The sequence below is a fragment of the Salvelinus alpinus genome, chromosome 14 (genome assembly GCF_045679555.1).
Source record: "Salvelinus alpinus chromosome 14, SLU_Salpinus.1, whole genome shotgun sequence".
Classification (NCBI taxonomy): domain Eukaryota; kingdom Metazoa; phylum Chordata; class Actinopteri; order Salmoniformes; family Salmonidae; genus Salvelinus; species Salvelinus alpinus.
In genome coordinates, this window is record NC_092099.1 from 11,402,292 (window position 1) to 11,420,761 (window position 18,470).

Below are 18,470 nucleotides of genomic sequence, written 5' to 3' on the forward strand. Positions count from 1 at the left end.
GGATTCTCCAGTGGACACCTGTCGCACGGTGCGTTGCTCAGGTCCAATATTGACACAACAGCCAGGGGGAGGGAGAGCAGACTAGACGAGTTTAGCTCTTTATTATGCCAACCCTCCCTCTCTATGCAAACCAACCGTGCTTTGCGCTCGGTCCAATCGACGAGATGGCAGGATTTGCTGACCTTTGTGCTCAAGCTGAACCGGTGGAGAATGGGACATTCAAAGGTGGCTTCATTCACCTGTGTTGAAGGAAGGAGAAAACCCACCTGCCTGCCTCCCTGCTCTGTTCCCCATCATGTCATTTACACATATTTACATATCATGTGGCTTGCAAATTTGTTCCTTACCTAGTCATCAGAGCTTGACTTGCAAAAAGACTGGGGTGTTATGTAGACCATGCCCGATTTCACAAAGTAAAAGTAGATGCAGACACTTCTACATCTGCATCGCTTGCTGTTTGGGGGTTTTAGGCTTCTGTATAGCACTTTGTGACACCGGCTGGTTTAAAAAGGGCTTCATAAATACATTTGATTGATTTGAGATACCATATAAAATGAAACAGGCTCAGCATATTCACTGTTTATTAGTGGCTAGGGTATACAGCATACCCTACACCTGGATGGCACATCACAAATAATCATCAGAGGGCTAAAGACTTCACTGGTTCATCATACATTGTTGTAAACACAAGTCAATTGATTGTTGTAATGTCAATGAATTAATACACAATGCCGAGGTTAGTTTAGTGAAACGAATCTTTTAACAGTCTTCCATCTGTAGAAAACTCCCTTGATGAACTGTTTATAGACTTCAAGGAACACTGATAATTACAGCAAATGTATTTATTAAATTCATTTCACAATTCCATATAACTGGTCAACACAAATCATTTCAAAAATTGCAAATTAGATTATATAAAAATAACACTATGGAGAAAAAAAAAACTGAAACATGTCCCTGTCGCCAAAGGTTAAAATTAGCATTGTCACAGTTCAGTTGATTTAGCAAGTTTTGTAACTAGTTGTGGCTAAGAGAAAGGTCTCAGCAGCTGGTTGGAGGGAATAATCATGTTTCACATTAGCCATGTGGTATCTGCTCTAGTCTTGTCAGCATCCCAAATGGCACCCTATAGGGCACCTATAGGGCTCTGGTCAAAAGTAGTGCAATATATATGGAATAAGGTGCCACTTAGGATGTCGCCCTAGTCTTCAGCATCTCATTGGCTAGATGTGTTGAGTCTCTTGGTGTATGCGTTCCAGCCTGCCTCTCTGTACTCTGCAGCAGCCTTCACTCTATCAGAGGCCCCCAGGATACCACGGCCCACGATGATGATGTCAGAGCCTTTTTTACATATCACATCATCAGGACTGGAGTACTGCTGGCCCAGACCATCTCCTGAAACAGAAAGGATGGAGATTATGATCAATGAACAGTGTGGTGCTGAAGAAAACACCACCCTAGTTTGTTGCCGAAGAGGTTAAAAAAACACACAACGAAAACAAGGGCTGCATTCAAAATGGCACTCCATTCTCAACATAGTACATTACTTTTGATCAGGGCCCATAGGGCTCTGGTCAAAAGTAGTGCACTATGTAGGTAATAGGAAGCCAATACGGACACAACCGAGATAAGTGACCCAGTCTTCATTTATTGGACACCGGCACCATCTAGCGGCAAGGAGAGCTTACAACAGGACAATGACAGAACACTGGACAGGATGGATGAAGTGGTTAACGGGTATAGAGTGTGGTACCTCCTGACTGCATCTGCACCCCTGGAGTCATGTGTACAAACTCAGGCTTGTTGCTGATCTTGGAACCAGAGATGAACCCAAAAACAAAATCAGAGTGCTCCTCAGCCATTTTCACCTATGGAATGACAGAGACAAAAATCACATGAGAGAGATTAAGGATTACATTAAGGAATCCAACTATTACTACAGTTAAGCTGTCCGATGCAAACATCCTTATTAAAACATACTAGAATGTAATCAGGCTTTCACTGTGACCCTGCAAGATGACACTGTGTCCTGAATTGTAACACATTGCAGAGAGCTGTGGGAGGTTAGAGAGATGGACGGAACATTCTGAGGAACGGCTTGCTGGAGCGCTTTGCTTACCACAGCCTGCGTATAGTCCCCTGTTGCTAGGGAACCCTGGGAGCTCATCTGACCTATGAGGACACAGCCGCGGTCCAGCGGACGGCCCACCGCACTGAGCCCCTTCACCACCCCAGGGCCTGGTACCGCATGGGCATTAACGATGTGAGACCACGAGGAGATCTGGTAGAGCCCACCTGAGAAATAGAGGAAAACACACAACAGTCAGAAGACTTAGAAATAATAGCAACCAGGTATTAATTAGGATGGATTAGGATTGAAAAGCATGTTTCAAAAGGTTAAGGGGACAACTGTTGTACAACAATGCCCCTTATTTTCTGGAGTTGGACAATGTGTCTATTTTAACACGGGGCGCGTTAGTTTTGCATAGCCTGGGGCCCTGGGCGGGAAGAGTTTGCACATTTAAAGTGAAATCACCCCCCACCGAGGGCACACAGCAATGCAAAACAAGTGCGCCCACTAATCACCTTCATACTGGTGCTTGACCGTGTTCCCGATGTCGGCAAACTTGCGGTCCTCAAAGATGAGGAAGTTGTGTTTGAGGCCCAGGTCCCTGAGGGACTGGGTGAAGGCTGGGCTGAAGTCCTGAAGGATGTCCACGTGGGTCTTCAACACACACATCTGAGGCCCCAGAGTGTCGGCCAGCTGCAGCAGCTCCTCGCAGCACGTCATGTCCGCCGACACACATAGATTGGTCTTCTTTTCTTCCATCAGTCTGAGGAGCTGGGCGGCCAGAGGGTGTGTATTCTGGAGCTGAGCCCTGTCTCCATAGCTCAGCTCCGCCGACTTGCAGGGCTTTTTGGTTGCAGGTGAGCCGTTCTTCTCCTCCTCGCCAGAGGGCTTGTAGGTGTTGTTCTCCTGGATGAACCTGCACACGCTCTGGGCCATGGAAGAGTCGATGCAATCCGCCTGGAACAGGGTGTTGAGGAGTTTGGAGATGGAGATGACGGAGTGGAGCGTGATGCCCCTCTTGGCCAGCATGGCTTCGCCGCCCTGCTCCCTGTCCATCAACACGATGGCATCCGTCACCTTTAAACCCTCCGCCTGGAGCACCAGAGCCGTCTCCATGACGCTGCTGCCGCTGGTCACTACATCCTCGATGATCAGACACGTGTCTCCAGGGTGAATAGTCCCCTCTATAATCTTCTTAGTTCCTAGGATCAAGAGATGGAACATATTGTGGCCATGATGGATGTCTGATATGAGAGATCTGAAATCTATTTAGACTGATGAAATGCTCTAACACTTGCTAGCTCCAACTTTAGAATGAACTGACGGGATGCATAAAAATACATTTTAAAAAACTCTCATAAAGAGAACAATCAAATTTGACCATCATGAAATCGCACCATACTCTTTGGCTTCTTTTCTTCGGATGAGCATGGGCAGCTCGTGTTTGGAGCAGATGATTGTAGCCAGGGGTAGAGCAGTGTATGGGACTCCACACACAGAGCTGTATTTTAAGTCCTCATCTTTGGCGCGTTGATAAAGAAGACTTGACACCTAAAGGCAAACAAACCCGTATTCAACAAACTCCAACTAATGAGCTCGTAACATACATTTTACAACTTGATTTGATTGCCTCCGAACAGACATAGTTCCGCGTTTCCCAAACTCGGTCCTCAGGACCCTAAGGGGTACACGTTTTGTTTTTTGCCCTAGTAATCAAGCTTTGATAATTTGAATGAGCTGTATAGTGCTAGAGCAAAAACCAAAACGTGCACCCCATTTGGGTCCCCATGACTGAGTTTGGGAAACGCTGACATTGCTGTTGTTTCCATTACTCATGGAAAACACGTGTTTACAAACCTGGTTCATGAGAGTTGGGTAAGAAACAATAACTCTGAGATCAAAATAAATCGGCGAGGTTATTCCACTCTTCAGCGTGAACGTTCCGAATTTCACTGCCTGAACATCATGCAACTTTAAGATTAAAGTTTTAAGGCAAACGTTTTCCATTTTCAATGTTTTAACTACGCTAGCAAATATTAGTAGGCTAGACAGCGGTCTCTCTCGTCAAGCGGCAGCTCGTCAGACACTTAAAAAAGTGCTTCCGGGTCATGGAATTTTCTAAATAAAGGTCCACAATTTAATATTAGAAACGTGTCATTAACATGTATTTAGTCATGATATATGCTTTTTTTTGTCTAAACATTAACAGTTATTAATATTTGTTCATATTTAAGTGACAGGTCCATTACATTTCGGTCAAATAAATGCCCCCAATGCAATACACTGTATATGAAATACATACTGGCTTATAGAAAGAAAACTATTCTAGGTGCTGAAGTAAAAGTGGGGTTGGGACTACTCACTAGGGTCTATAGAATCTATATATTGTGTTATTTCATGGGGGACAGAGGTCTACATGCCCAGTAACACTTTCTACTCCAACCCACTCCATTGGTCCCAATACAATACACCATTTATTTTACGTATTGGCTTATAGAGAGAAAACTATTCTAGGTGCCGAAGTAGAAGTGGGGTTGGGATTTTCTCAGTAGGGTCTGTAGAATCTAGATATGGTGTTATTTCATGGGGGATATATATTAGATTAGAATATATTTTAGATTCTTCAAATAACCACTCTTTGCCTTGATGACAGCTTTGCACACTCTTGGCATTCTCTCAACCAGCTTCACCTGGAATGCTTTTCCAACAGTTTTGAAGGAGTTCCCATATATGCTGAGTACTTGTTAGCTGCTTTTCCTTCACTCTGCGGTCTGACTCATCCCAAACCAGTAAAGTGGTTGTTCCACTGGATATCATAAGGTGAATGCACCAATTTGTAAGTCGCTCTGGATAAGAGCGTCTGCTAAATGACTTAAATGTAAATGTAAATCTCAATTTGGTTGAGAATGGGGATTGTGGAGGCCAGGTCATCTGATGCAGCACTCCATCACTCTCGTTCTTGGTCAAATAGCCCTTACACAGCCTGGAGGTGTGTTGGGTCATTGTCCTGTTGAAAAACAAATGATAGTCCCACTAAGCCCAAACCAGATGGGATGGCATATCGCAGCAGAATGTTGTGGTAGCCATGCTGCTTAAGTGTGCCTTGAATTCTAAATAAATCACACAGTGTCACCAGCAAAGCACCTCCACACCATAACACCTCCTCCATGCTTTACGGTGGGAAATACACTTGCAGAGATCATCCGTTCACCCACACCACGTCTCACAAAGACACAGCGGTTGGAACCAAAAATCTGACATTTGGACTCCAGACCAAAGGACAAATTTCCACCGGTCTAATGTCCATTGCTTATGTTTCTTGGCCCAAGCAAGTCTCTTCTTATTGGTGTCTTTTAGTAGTGGTTTCTTTGCAGCAATTTGATCATGATGGCTTAATTCACACAGTCTCCTCTGAACAGTAGATGTTGAGATGTGTCTGTTACTTGAACTCTGTGAAGCATTTATTTGGGCTGCAATTTCTGAGGCTGGTAACTCTAATGAACTTATCCTCTGCAGCAGAGGTAATTCTGGGTCTTCCATTCCTGTGGCGGTCCTCATGAGAGCCAGTTTCATCATAGCACTTGATGGTTTTTGCGACTGCACTTGAAGAAACTTTGACAGATTGACTGACCTTCATGTCTTTAAGTATTGATGGACTGTCATTACTCTCTGCTTATTTGAGCTGCTCTTGCCATAATATGAACTTGGTCTTTTACCAAAAAGGGCTATCTTCTTTATACCACCCCTACCTTTTCACAACACAACTGATTGGCTCAAACACATTAAGAACAATAAAAAATCCACAAATTAACTTTTAACAAGACACACATGTTAATTGAAATGCATTCCAGGTGACTACCTCATTTACATTTACATTTACATTTACATTTAAGTCATTTAGCAGACGCTCTTATCCAGAGCGACTTACAAATTGGTGCATTCACCTTATGATATCCAGTGGAACAACCACTTTACAATAGTGCATCTAACTCTTTTAAGGGGGGGGGGGGGTTAGAAGGATTACTTTATCCTATCCTAGGTATTCCTTAAAGAGGTGGGGTTTCAGGTGTCTCCGGAAGGTGGTGATTGACTCCGCTGACCTGGCGTCGTGAGGGAGTTTGTTCCACCATTGGGGTGCCAGAGCAGCGAACAGTTTTGACTGGGCTGAGCGGGAACTGTACTTCCTCAGAGGTAGGGAGGCGAGCAGGCCAGAGGTGGATGAACGCAGTGCCCTTGTTTGGGTGTAGGGCCTGATCAGAGCCTGAAGGTACGGAGGTGCCGTTCCCCTCACAGCTCCGTAGGCAAGCACCATGGTCTTGTAGCGGATGCGAGCTTCAACTGGAAGCCAGTGGAGAGAGCGGAGGAGCGGGGTGACGTGAGAGAACTTGGGAAAGTTGAACACCAGACGGGCTGCGGCGTTCTGGATGAGTTGTAGGGGTTTAATGGCACAGGCAGGGAGCCCAGCCAACAGCGAGTTGCAGTAATCCAGACGGGAGATGACAAGTGCCTGGATTAGGACCTGCGCCGCTTCCTGCGTGAGGCAGGGTCGTACTCTGCGAATGTTGTAGAGCATGAACCTACAGGAACGGGTCACCGCCTTGATGTTAGTTGAGAACGACAGGGTGTTGTCCAGGATCACGCCAAGGTTCTTAGCACTCTGGGAGGAGGACACAATGGAGTTGTCAACCGTGATGGCGAGATCATGGAACGGGCAGTCCTTCCCCGGGAGGAAGAGCAGCTCCGTCTTGCCGAGGTTCAGCTTGAGGTGGTGATCCGTCATCCACACTGATATGTCTGCCAGACATGCAGAGATGCGATTCACCACCTGGTTATCAGAGGGGGGAAAGGAGAAGATTAATTGTGTGTCGTCTGCATAGCAATGATAGGAGAGACCATGTGAGGATATGACAGAGCCAAGTGACTTGGTGTATAGCGAGAATAGGAGAGGGCCTAGAACAGAGCCCTGGGGGACACCAGTGGTGAGAGCACGTGGTGCGGAGACAGATTCTCGCCACGCCACCTGGTAGGAGCGGATCTCAACCAGCCTCATGAGGCTGGTTGAGAGAATGCCAAGAGTGTCTAAAGCTGTCATCAAGGAAAAGGGTGACTATTTGAAGAATCTCAAACATAAAATACATTTTGATTTGTTTAACACTTTTTTGGTTACGACATGATTCCATATGTGTTATTTCATAGTTTTGATGTCTTCACTATTATTCTACAATGTAGAAAATAGTAGAAATAAAGAAAAACCCTTGAATGAGTAGGTGTTCTAAAACTTTTGACAGGTAGTGTACATCACATTGGGGTTTAGACCAGGGCACAGTACTATTACTGCAACAACATTAGTTTTAAATAATATTGTCAATGCTTTACATTGGAACATTAATTGTGCTGCCTTGTTTGTGGACTATTGTGGCCAGGTTAAATCTCAATTCCTTGAAGTGCATAAAGGGGTACCCCAGGGTTCGATTCTGGAGCCACTATTATTTACGCTGTATATAAATAACATTAGAAATACTGTGAAAAATGTGAATAATCTTTATGCTGATGATACAGTATGGTATTCTGTTGCACCATCTGTAAATCAAGCCTTTTCACATTTGTAGTCTGATTTCCAAGCACTACAGTCACTCTTGGATCTTAAGTTGGTACTTAATGCAAACAAAACTAAATGCATGCTATTTTCTAGGTTTTCCATACTTAAGTAACCTTGAAATTACTAGCCTGAACAAAACACATTGTTTTGTGAGTTCCCTCCCTCTTTATAAATATCTTGGTATCCGGCTAGATGATCAATTGGAGATCAAAATGGGATGATTCTACAGAAATAGAGCATGTGTAGTCTTTTGATAATAGAAAGAAAGCTGTCCAGGCCACTTTTATGTCTGTTTTAGATGCAGCTTCCACACTTAAACCTCTAGATGCTGTTTTCCATTGTGCCCGTAGATTCATTACTCCCGATTAATCTTATAACTCACCATTGCGTATTGTATCAAAAGGAGGGTTGGGCCTCTCTATTTGTAAGAAGAGAGCAGCATTCCCTTTGTTTATTTACCATGAGCTCCTGCAGAAACACTCGGCAAGGTCAAAACAATAGAATACCGTAGAAGAGCACAAGAGGTTCCAAGGGTTGCTTCTGATTTAGGGAATAGCTGCTTTGGTTTTTATGCTCCACAGATGTGGAATGTGTTGCAGGGGAGGCTCAGGCTTGAATGCCTGTTGCCCTTTATGATGTGTGTGTTTGTATTGTGCAGGGCTCATTTGAAAAATGGGACTTGGTATCAATATGACACCCTGTAAAATAAAGGTTAGTAAATCAAATACAAGTCTCTGAGAGCTTTCCACACTGGATTGTGCAACATTTGCCCATTATTATACTGAACAAAAACATCAACCCCACATGTAACAATTTCAACAATTTTACTGAGTTACAGTTCATGTAAGGAAATGAGTCAATTGAAATATTCATTAGGCCCTAATCTATGGATTTCACATGACTGGGCTGGGGCGCAGCCATGGGTGGGCCTGGGAGGGCATAGGACCACCCACTGGGGAGCCAGGCCCAGCCAATCAGAATGAGTTTTTCCCCACAAAAGGGCTTTATTACAGACACAAATAATCCTCAGCTGTCCGGGTGGCTGGTCTCAGACGATTCCGCAGGTGAAGAAGCTGGATGTGGAGGTCCTGGGCTGGCGTGGTTACATGTGGTCTGCGGTTGTGAGGCTGTTTGGACGTACTGCCAAATTCTGAAAAACAACGTTGGAGGCAGCATATGGTAGAGAAACTAACATTCAATTATCTAGCAACAGCTCTGGTGGACATTCCTGCTGTCAGCATTCCAATTGCACGCTCCCTCAAAAGCTGTGGCATTGTGTTGTGTGACAAAACTGCACATTTTAGAGTGGCCTTTTATTGTCCCCAGTACAAGGTGCACTTGTGTAATGACCATGCTCACTAACAGGGACGTAAACAAATGTGTGCACAACATTTTAGAGAAATAAGCTTTTTGTGAGCATTGAACATTTCTGGGATCTTTAATTTCAGTTCATGAGACATGGGACCAACACTTTACATGTTGCGTTTATGTTTTTGTTCAGTGATTTTCAAAATTCTTCAAGCTCTGTCAAATTGGTTGAATGATCATTGCTGTTTTAAAGTCACCATTGTTCTCATGGTGAAATCCCTGAGGGGTTTCCTTCCTCTCCACAACTGAGTTAGGAAGGTCTGTATCTTTGTAGTGACTGGGTGTATTGATACACCATCCAAAGTATAATTAATAACTTCACCGTGATATTCAATGTCTGTTTTTTTATTTTATTTGTACCCATATACCAATAGGTGCCCTTTGTGAGGCATTGGAAAACCTCCCTGCTCTTTGTGATTGAATCTGTGTTTGACATTTACTATTCGACTGAGTGACCTTACAGATCATTTTATGTGGGGTACAGAGATGAGGTAGTCATTCAAAAACCATGTTAAACACTTAGTGCACACAGAGGCCATGCAACTTATGTGACTTGTTAACTTATTTAGGCTTGCTATAACAAAGGGGTTGAATTCTTATTGACTCAAGACATTTCAGCTTTTAATGTTTTATTCATTTCTAACATAATTCCACTTTGACATGGGGTATTGTGTGTAGGCCAGTGACACAAAATCTCAATTTAATCCATTTTAAATTCAGGCTGTAACACAACAAAATGTGGGGAAAGTCAAGGGGTATGAATAGTTTCAGAAGGCACTGTAATCTTAAGCATTTTACCACTTAGTTTTAGGTAGCAATAGTATCACATCTTGCTAACGCGAAGCAGAACTGATTCACCAATTTGCTCAGTAGTAGGTTTGAAGCACTGTACCATGGCGCATACTGCCAGCTTTGTATTTGGTTAGGCAGGTACACATGGTTCTAGTTTTATGGTTGTTTATGAGTTGCCATTCAATTGCCTTGCCTGTAGGTATGAGAAAAATGTAACCAGCATAACACTTAAACATTTGATGACGAAGATTGATTTTTGTGAGAGAGTCGACATACTGTACTGTACATCCTACTTATAGGAATGCTTAATGTGCTTCACAAATGGCACCCTATTCCTATATAGTGCACTGTTTGACCAGTGCTATAGACCCTGGTCAAAACTAGTGCACTATGTAGGGAATAGGGTGCCATTTGGGAAGCATCCTTAGAGAACGTTGAAGTACACAGGACGTGGGAATGATGGGGCTCTGCGTCCGCTGTTACAAAATGTTAGAAACAAACATCCTTCCATAATTTGAATAAATAAATAACGATTTAAAATCAATCAAGTTATACCAGTTCTCATATTTAAATAAACAATACATCCAGAAATTAAGTAATTCAGGCCTGGGTTTTCAAATCCTACACTATTGGGGCAATACTACATTAAGTGTTCTAGACTCTGAGTGCTAATTGCACAAGTAAACAATCATATTGAGTAAACGGGTGACCAGTACTAAGTGTCACAGGTGGGATCTGAACCCCAGTCTCTGAGCTCAGGAAACCAACATCTCAAAAGGTCCAATGCAGCTGTTTTTTGTCTCAATATCAAATCATTTCTAAAAATTAAGTGCCTTATTGTGATTGTTTTCAATTAAAATGATCAAAAAGAAACCAAAAATAGCTTCCTAGCAAAGAACAATTTCTCAAATAAGAACTTTGCTAGGACTGTCTGGGAGTGGTCTGAGTGGGGAGGGGGAAACTATAAACTAGCTGTTATTGGCTGAGAGGTTTGGAACTCTCTTATTGGTCTAATAAAGAGATGCTCACCAGGCAGGTCAAAACTCCATCCCAACAAAACAGGCTGACATTTCAAACAGCTCTTACACTAAAAGGGTATTATCATAATTTTCACAATTCCACAGTATTATTCCAACCTCATATTGTGGAAATATAGAACACAGGAAAGTCACGTTTGTGACTGCACTGGCCGTTTAACCATTAGACCAAAATTCCTCTTGGGCTGAGGGTGACACTGATTTTGAATTCGCAGGCAGTCCGACTCACCTCAACTACATGAGCGATGAGAGCTAATGTGAAGACTTCAGATTTGTTGTAAATGATTTGGGTCTAAGAACAGAAATATGCCACTCATTGTTTGGTCACTGCCCTATTTGGATTGAAATTGCAGCCTGTCCCTCCAGCTTTGAACATTCAATCACAACTAAACCTGAGATTTATGAATGGTGAACCAACAAAATGCATTCAAAGTGAGCTTGGAGGTGACAGACGTGTACTGACAAACAAGAATGATGTACAAAGTGATGTGAGAAGTTAATCGTGTTAGATTCTTTTCATTCATATCTCAAACCGCACCATTGGAAAAATAGCCGTTATACTATATCTTCTAAGGGATCAACACTGAATATTTCTTCACATACAATAGCACTCCTACAAAGGCTGACCACATTCTACAATAAATTACATTCAACAGTTTATATTACCGTTCATAGATCTTTCTCTGAGAGTTAGTTAATCATTTCCAAGGATAATATATTACAATTTTGGCATTTCCAATACATGGACACCATAAGAGTGCTTCATACTACAGCTCTGAAACATCTCAAACAATCAAATGCCAATGTCTTGTCTTCTGGCATCTTGAACACAGTAATGATATTCACACAACATGTTTGTTGACAAGTTACAGTAGTATCTACTATCCAGAGATGGAAAACCATGTTTCAATGGCAACATTGATGATGAGTCCTGGGGTGTAATCATTAGTCCAAACCGTTGCAAAAAAGTTTAGTTTAGCAACAAAAACAAGTTTCTATTGGACAAATTCAGGTAGGTCCCTCCCCGTTTGGTTCAGTTGACTTCGGTTTGGTTCTGTTTAGTGCCTAGTGAATACACCCCTGTAGTACTACTAACAGAGTGTTTCGTTTCACCTTTGTTGTGTTCATAGGGTGTTAATTGGCTGTTCACAGGGTGATTATAGGGTGTGTCCCATGCTGCTGGTCAACAGTCCCTTGATGTTGGTGACAGGGCGCACGTCGTGTAGTTGTCTCCGTCTGTCGATGAAGGATGCCAGGCGGCCCGTGTCCAGTGGGATCTTGGAGTAGTCTCCACTGTGGGCACTCACCCAGGGGTGCTGAAGACAGATGGTGGCAATGGGCCTCTTCCGGGGGTCCTGCTGCAAGGTAGAGCTGATGAAGTCCCTGGCCGCCTGGCTCACTCCCTGGAAGTAGTCCTCTGGGAAGCAGAAGTCCAGCTTGCAGATATTGACGCACGTCTCCTCCAGGCTCTCGTCCAGGAAGGGCGAGACACCGCTCAGCATGACGTAGGCCAGGACCCCGGCGCTCCAAACGTCCGTGCTCAGGGACACCGCTGTGCCCTGGATCAGCTCAGGAGCCGCAAACTCGGGGTTGCCAAGGAGAAGATGGACATAACGGTGACGAGACACCTGGACCGCATCTCCAAAATCTATGAGCTTGATAGAAGGAACAGGCACGTGGAGATCCACCAGGAGGTTCTCAGGCTAGGGACACGATATGAATGCGTTTGTTAATGGGTTTGACCAAGATCAGGTTAAAAGGGACGTTTCTCAGATGCTGTTAGACTACAAAAGTTGACTAATTTTCATTCATTTGGGGCGTCGCGGGACGTGGTTTCATCTTGACAGACTACTTTAGAGGTCTGAAAACATCTGTCAAACTAAAGTGTACTGTCACTTTAATAACATATGTTCTTAGCATTGGTACTGATGTGTGCTTTGTGTTCACCTTAAGGTCTAGATGTGCCACTCTGCAGGTGTGGAGGTGCTGCAAGGCCTCTAAGGTGTCCTTCACAAAGAAGGCCACCTTCTCCTCCATCAGCTCATCATGGGCCACCAGGTAGTCCAACAGCCTCCCGCCCTCCAGCCTGGAAACAACACGAGACAAAAATGTATTCAGACCACACTATGACACTAGAGTGCGTCCTAAATGGCACCCTATTCCCTACACAGTGCACTCATTTTGACCAATGTAGGGAATAGGGTGCCATTTGGGATGCAAACAAATGACTATGTTCATTTACACTAACAAAGCCAAGTGTAAACTATAATCCCTAGCCTGGGTCCTATACTGGGTTCTTTTCTATGAATTTCATGCCATGAGCTTCACATGTTCGTGTTGGCAGTTGGCAACACAGCGAGGAGTTGGCTAAAAGCAAAAAGAGACTGAAACACCAGGCTGTATAATAATCTATCCCTCTTTCTCAATCTTTTCTCGATTCCTCACATCCTCTCTCCTTGCCGACTCCTCAATCGTATTGGAGGATAAGGTCCAAAGCCCCTGCACCCGGACCTTCTTCTCCAATGCATTTTGCGAAAGAGGCGAGCAGAGATGACGCAAGGAATCAAGGGAAATATGAATTTATAAACAGCCCAAGTCCACAGCAGAAATGTCCTTACAGCTCGAAGACCAACATGAGGGAGGTGGGGGACTCGTAGGTGTCAGTCAGAGCCACCAGCTGAGGATGCTGGACGTGGCTCAAGATGTCTGCCTCGTGGTCCACCTGCTCCTTCTTTTGCATCTTCTTAGTGATGTACTTCACAGCCACCTCCTTCTTACTGGCCTTGTTCAGACACTTTCTCACTACAGAGAATCGGCCCCTGGAGAAGGGAGAGGAGTAGGAGGATAGTTGTAACACGTAAAAAATGTAATTGTTGTACCTATCAAACTGCTGCTGTGGGCCTATGAGAATTTGTATGAAAAATCCCAATAAAATACAACAAATTATTATGATAGGCTGCTTTAAAACAGTGGGGGTGTGTACTTTACCGTCCAATCTCACAAATTTCTGTGAAACTCGATTCAAAGTTGTCTTTCCACTGAATGCCCATTCCATCATATGTGGAAGCTTAGAATAGAGAGAAAACAAATTGAACATTTTATTAGTCAATATTTACATTGTAGCTACATTCATACAGTAACGTTTCTTCAAGGACCTCTCAATCTGCCATGACTGGTTTTTGTGATGAGGGTGAAATACCAATCGTGAGACACTGCTTCCAAAATGGCACCCTATTCCCTTTACGGTGGCCTACATTTGACCATAGGGCTCTGGTCAAAAGCAGTGCACTGTATAGGGAATAGGGTGCCATTTGGTATGGATTCTAGGAGCAGGCATCTGGGCCCTGGTCAAAAGCAGTGCACTATATAGGGAATAGGGTGCCATTTAGGACGTATCCATAGTCTAGGTATAGCTTAACTCCCTCCCTGCTTGTAGGGTGGAGGGTTTGACTCACTCCCGCTGGGCAGGGTCACCATGTTGGAGGGCTCGCTGGGTGGACTGACCCCCCAGGGGTTACTGGCACAGACCCGGAACTGGTAGTGCCCCCCAGGAATGAGCTCTTCAATCTTAACACACACATCTACCGTAGAGACCACTGACTGCTGCCACAGTAGGGAGTCTGCAGGGAAGAGAACGAAGAGGTTAGGTCAACAAGTTCTAGCTCAAAGATCTCAGGTGACTGTCAGTAGCTTGTGAATTGTAGGTGAAGTTGGGCCTAGATGGTGACCTTGGGTCAGTTTCGCATTTCCCCTACTAATGGTTAGGGTTAGCATTGGGGAGGTGAGGCTGATCCTAAATCTGTATCTTGGTGCAACGTGACCCCAGAGCCAGAAGAGATGGGCCTACTGTACCTTCCTGCCTGTACTCTACTGTGTAGCTGGACACAGCACAGCTAGCTGAGCTGGCAGGGGGGAGCCAGTGGACGATCACCGCATTGCTACTGGCCTCCTGGGCCACGGGCCTCGCAGGTGCTGTTGGGATACCTGAGAACAGACATCAGCCCGACATCAGTAGTCTCCATGGTCATAGAGAACCTCACCTCCTACCTCATTCCTCCCTACATCCATCATCCTCTTACCTTGTACTTTGATAGAGGCAGAGGAGGAGGCAGTGCCATGGTCGTTGACAGCCACACAGGTGTAGATGCCAGTGTCCTGGGGCATTAGATTACAGATCTTCAGCAGAATGTCACCCGTATCCCTGGAGACAAAGACGGAGAAGAGGCCAGGTTGTATTGGTTGCTGAAAATGGAGCTTGACCTATGTTACATTTTGAGTTGATTCCCAAATGGCACTCTATTCCTTACATAGTGCACTACTAAAATAGACCGTAACCCTATAAGTCCTGGTCAAAAGTAGTGCACAATATAGGGAATTGGGTGCCATTTGGGACAGAACGTTGATGTCTGTTTTAGCTGATTGCTTCTTTTACTGAGCTCCATCTAAAGTTCATGTTAGTCCTCCAACAACATGTTTAGTCTATAGGATTAGGCTACAGGCATTACCTTTAAGCAATTCTCAGACAATAGATTGGAACTTTTCCCTGTATAGTGGGGTACCACTGGAATGGAATGAATGGTACTGTATCAAACATGGTTTCCACGAATTGGACACGTTCCACTTAATTTACTGTAGACATTACTATGATCCATCCTCCCTCCATCAGGCTCCACAGGATGCCGCTAAATACCTGCGATCATCTAGACCAGGGGTTCCAGACTTTTTACCAGGGGCCCTTTTTCACATTTGAAAAATGTCACACTGGAGGGCCTAGTAGAATGTTGTTGTTTTGAAGCTCATTTCCTGCAATTTTACAGTCTAACAAGACTCATGGCATCTTTTAGGTAGGCTATTTAATGATAATAAGAATATGAATGATATAATAAAAAGAAGAAGAAGAATGATAATAATAATAATGGATAAGGAAAATAAAGTTTAGATCTGATTTCCCCAAATGTTATTCCACTACCAAATATGTTATATATGATAATTCATATGAACCCTCAATTTAATTATACATATTCTCTTTTACAGAAAATGAATAGATCAATTGATAGTGACAGCCACACATTGTATAAGATCCCTTTCCAAGCAAAGTACAATTTCTGACTCCTCGACTTTAGAAGGTCGTAGCTCAGCTTCTGAATGTCAGAGACAAACCATTCTCGTGCATCAGAGTCGCATCTTCCTCGGGCATTTTATTGTTTGTTTCTAGCCTAAAGCATTGTCGATAACTGCATAGTTTTAGATCATTATCAACAATTGCGAATTGTAATTTTTTTTAATACAAAACGAGAGCTACCCTCCTGTAGGTTTTCGCTCCGAATAACCTGATTCAGATTATCAAACAGCTAATTATTAGAGTCAGGTGCCATAGATTAGGGTTGGAGTGAAAACCTACAGGACAACCTGGTCTCAGAGCATTTCGTCTGCTTCTGTACGTAAACCCGAGACACTGCTTTTAGTATGATATGTTATATTTTGTATGGTATACAGTGCCTTCAGAAAGTATTTAACCCTGGACTTTTTCCACATTTTGTTGTGTTACAGCCTGAATTTAAAATGGATTAAACTGGGCCTCTAGAAGATTTACGATGTCTTTGGGTGACACCGCATTCCAGAGCATGAGTTAATGTTTCTGTACTGGGTTACCAGGGGGAGATGGCTCCAGTATGGAGTTGGGGGGCCAGACCCTGGTCTCTACACAATGGGGACATTTGTTGAATTATAAGTATCTTTCATACACATTTTAACCTTGTGACCCATTCCATACATCTGTTGTTTGTCATGTAGACTAACGCAGGATGGACTTTGCTATAAAATGCTGTGGCTCAAACCAGCTCGATGAGTTCTCAGTGATCACCTCCAGGGGTGATTACCGACCAACTCCATTACGGCAGTAATTAAATAATAAAGTTTGATTGTTTTGAAGAAATCTAAAAGTCTCTCCTTTTCATTGCAATAATTCCACAACAATTTTGGCGACGAGGATGGGATGATAAACTTCATTTCTCTGATTGTTCCCAGTGAAATCCAGGTTAACCGGGCACGGGGAGTTGCATTAGAATCAACCAGGGGAAAGCCACTCTCCACTATTTGTAGCAGATCGGATCCCCACCTGGCTGGGAGTGTCAGCTGAATGGATACATAATTTCAAACAGAATTAGAATAAGGGTGAGACTGGTTTCTTTCAATAATTGAACTTGAATGTGCACAGAATTAATAGCACTAATTAGACATTAACTGAACATAAGTGATGAAAATAATAAATAATATAAAAAAATAACAAAATCCCCTGTTGAGGGTACGCTGGGGCTGGTTGATGTTAAACTCATCGTCTATTCACATCCCAGTAAGATATGGATCTGTTCGCACTTCCTACGCCTTCCACTAGATGTCAACAGTCAGTAGAACGTGGAATGAAGCCTCTAGTGTGATGTGGGACCGGATGGCAGCTATTTGAGTCAGTGGTCTGGCAGAATGCTAGTTCCTCGCCATGCGTTTTATTACTCTGTAGACAAAAACGAATGCTCCGGTTGGAACGTTATTGGATATATATGATATCAACATCCTGAAGATTGATTCTCTACTTAATTTGACCAGTTTACTCGACCTGGAATATAACTTTAAGTTTTCGTCTGAGTTCGCCTGGACCGGCGCCAGCGTTGGACATGTGAACTAAACGTGCTAGCAAAAGTAGCTAATTGGACACTAGTAATGGACATTATCAAACAAAACAACGATTTATTGTGGAACTAGGATTCCTGGCACTGCATTCTGATGAAAGATCATCAAAGGGAATATTTATGATGTAATTTCGTATTTCTGTTGACTCCAACATAGCGGAGAAATGTTGTGTATTTCTGAGCGCCGTCTCAGATTATTGCATGGTATGCTTTTTCCGTAAAGTAAAAAAAAAATCTGACACAGCGGTTGCATTAAGAACAAGTGTATCTTTAATTATATGTAAAACATGTATCTTTCATCAAAGTTTATGATGAGTATTTCTGTTATTTGACGTGGCTCTCTGTAATTACTCCGGATATTTTGGAGGCATTTCTGAACATGGCGCCAATGTAAACCGAGATTTGTGGATATAAATATGCACATTATCGAACAAAACATAAATGTATTGTGTAACATGATGTCCTATGAGTGTCATCTGATGAACATTATCAAAGGTTAGTGATTCATTTTATCTCTATTTCTGCTTTTGTGACTATCTTTGGCTGGGAAAAATGGCTGTGTTTTTTTGATTTGGTGGTGATCTAACATAAATATATGTTGTGTTTTCGCTGTAAAACATTTTAAAAATCGGACACGATGGGTAGATTAACAAGATGTTTATCTTTCATTTGCTGTATTGGACATATTTCAAAAAAATATTTTTGAATTTCGCGGAATGTTGTGGGTGTTCCGCTAGCGGAATTCCTGGGCTAGAAAGGTTAAACAGCTTGGAAAATTCCAGAAAATTATGTCATGGCTTAGGAGCTTCAGATATGCTAACTGACATAATTTGAGTCAATTAGAGGTGTACCGGTGGATGTATTTCAGGGCCTACCTTCAAACTCAGTGCCTCTTTACTTGACATCATGGGAAAATC

The 18,470-nt window shown here is 43.2% G+C and overlaps 2 protein-coding genes across 5 annotated transcripts in view; both read right to left on the reverse strand.

The window, feature by feature from the left end:
• Positions 1-564: 564 nt before the first annotated feature.
• Positions 565-4,163, reverse strand: LOC139538415 (uridine 5'-monophosphate synthase-like). The gene is made up of 6 exons (XM_071340408.1): positions 3,929-4,163; positions 3,469-3,622; positions 2,587-3,273; positions 2,120-2,295; positions 1,754-1,868; positions 565-1,395 (listed from the first exon to the last, which is right to left on the reverse strand). The coding sequence occupies exons 1-6, from the start codon at positions 4,076-4,078 to the stop codon at positions 1,217-1,219; spliced, it is 1,461 nt and encodes a 486-aa protein (XP_071196509.1). The 5' UTR covers positions 4,079-4,163; the 3' UTR covers positions 565-1,216.
• A 4,926-nt stretch (positions 4,164-9,089) lies between these two features.
• The window catches only part of LOC139538416 (kalirin-like), a 301,849-nt gene continuing 292,468 nt past the window's right edge, over positions 9,090-18,470 (reverse strand). For all 4 annotated transcript variants that reach the window (XM_071340411.1, XM_071340413.1, XM_071340412.1 and 1 more), the window contains 7 exons: positions 14,947-15,068; positions 14,720-14,851; positions 14,323-14,487; positions 13,856-13,934; positions 13,486-13,686; positions 12,815-12,953; positions 9,090-12,570 (listed from right to left, as the gene is read on the reverse strand). In XM_071340411.1, the coding sequence (XP_071196512.1) occupies positions 12,025-12,570; positions 12,815-12,953; positions 13,486-13,686; positions 13,856-13,934; positions 14,323-14,487; positions 14,720-14,851; positions 14,947-15,068 (1,384 nt within the window). In that variant the 3' untranslated portion in view covers positions 9,090-12,024. The remainder of the gene's footprint in view (positions 12,571-12,814; positions 12,954-13,485; positions 13,687-13,855; positions 13,935-14,322; positions 14,488-14,719; positions 14,852-14,946; positions 15,069-18,470) is intronic.

Excerpts from the sequence above, each read along its gene's own strand:
- LOC139538415 (XM_071340408.1), bottom strand. The coding sequence starts at position 4,078 with ATGGAAAACGTTTGCCTTAAAACTTTAATCTTAAAGTTGCATGATGTT. Across the intron at positions 3,623-3,928 it reads ACCCAACTCTCATGAACCAG|GTGTCAAGTCTTCTTTATCA; the intron begins GTTTGTAAACAC and ends GTTTGCCTTTAG. Across the intron at positions 1,869-2,119 it reads GGGACTATACGCAGGCTGTG|GTGAAAATGGCTGAGGAGCA; the intron begins GTAAGCAAAGCG and ends GTCATTCCATAG.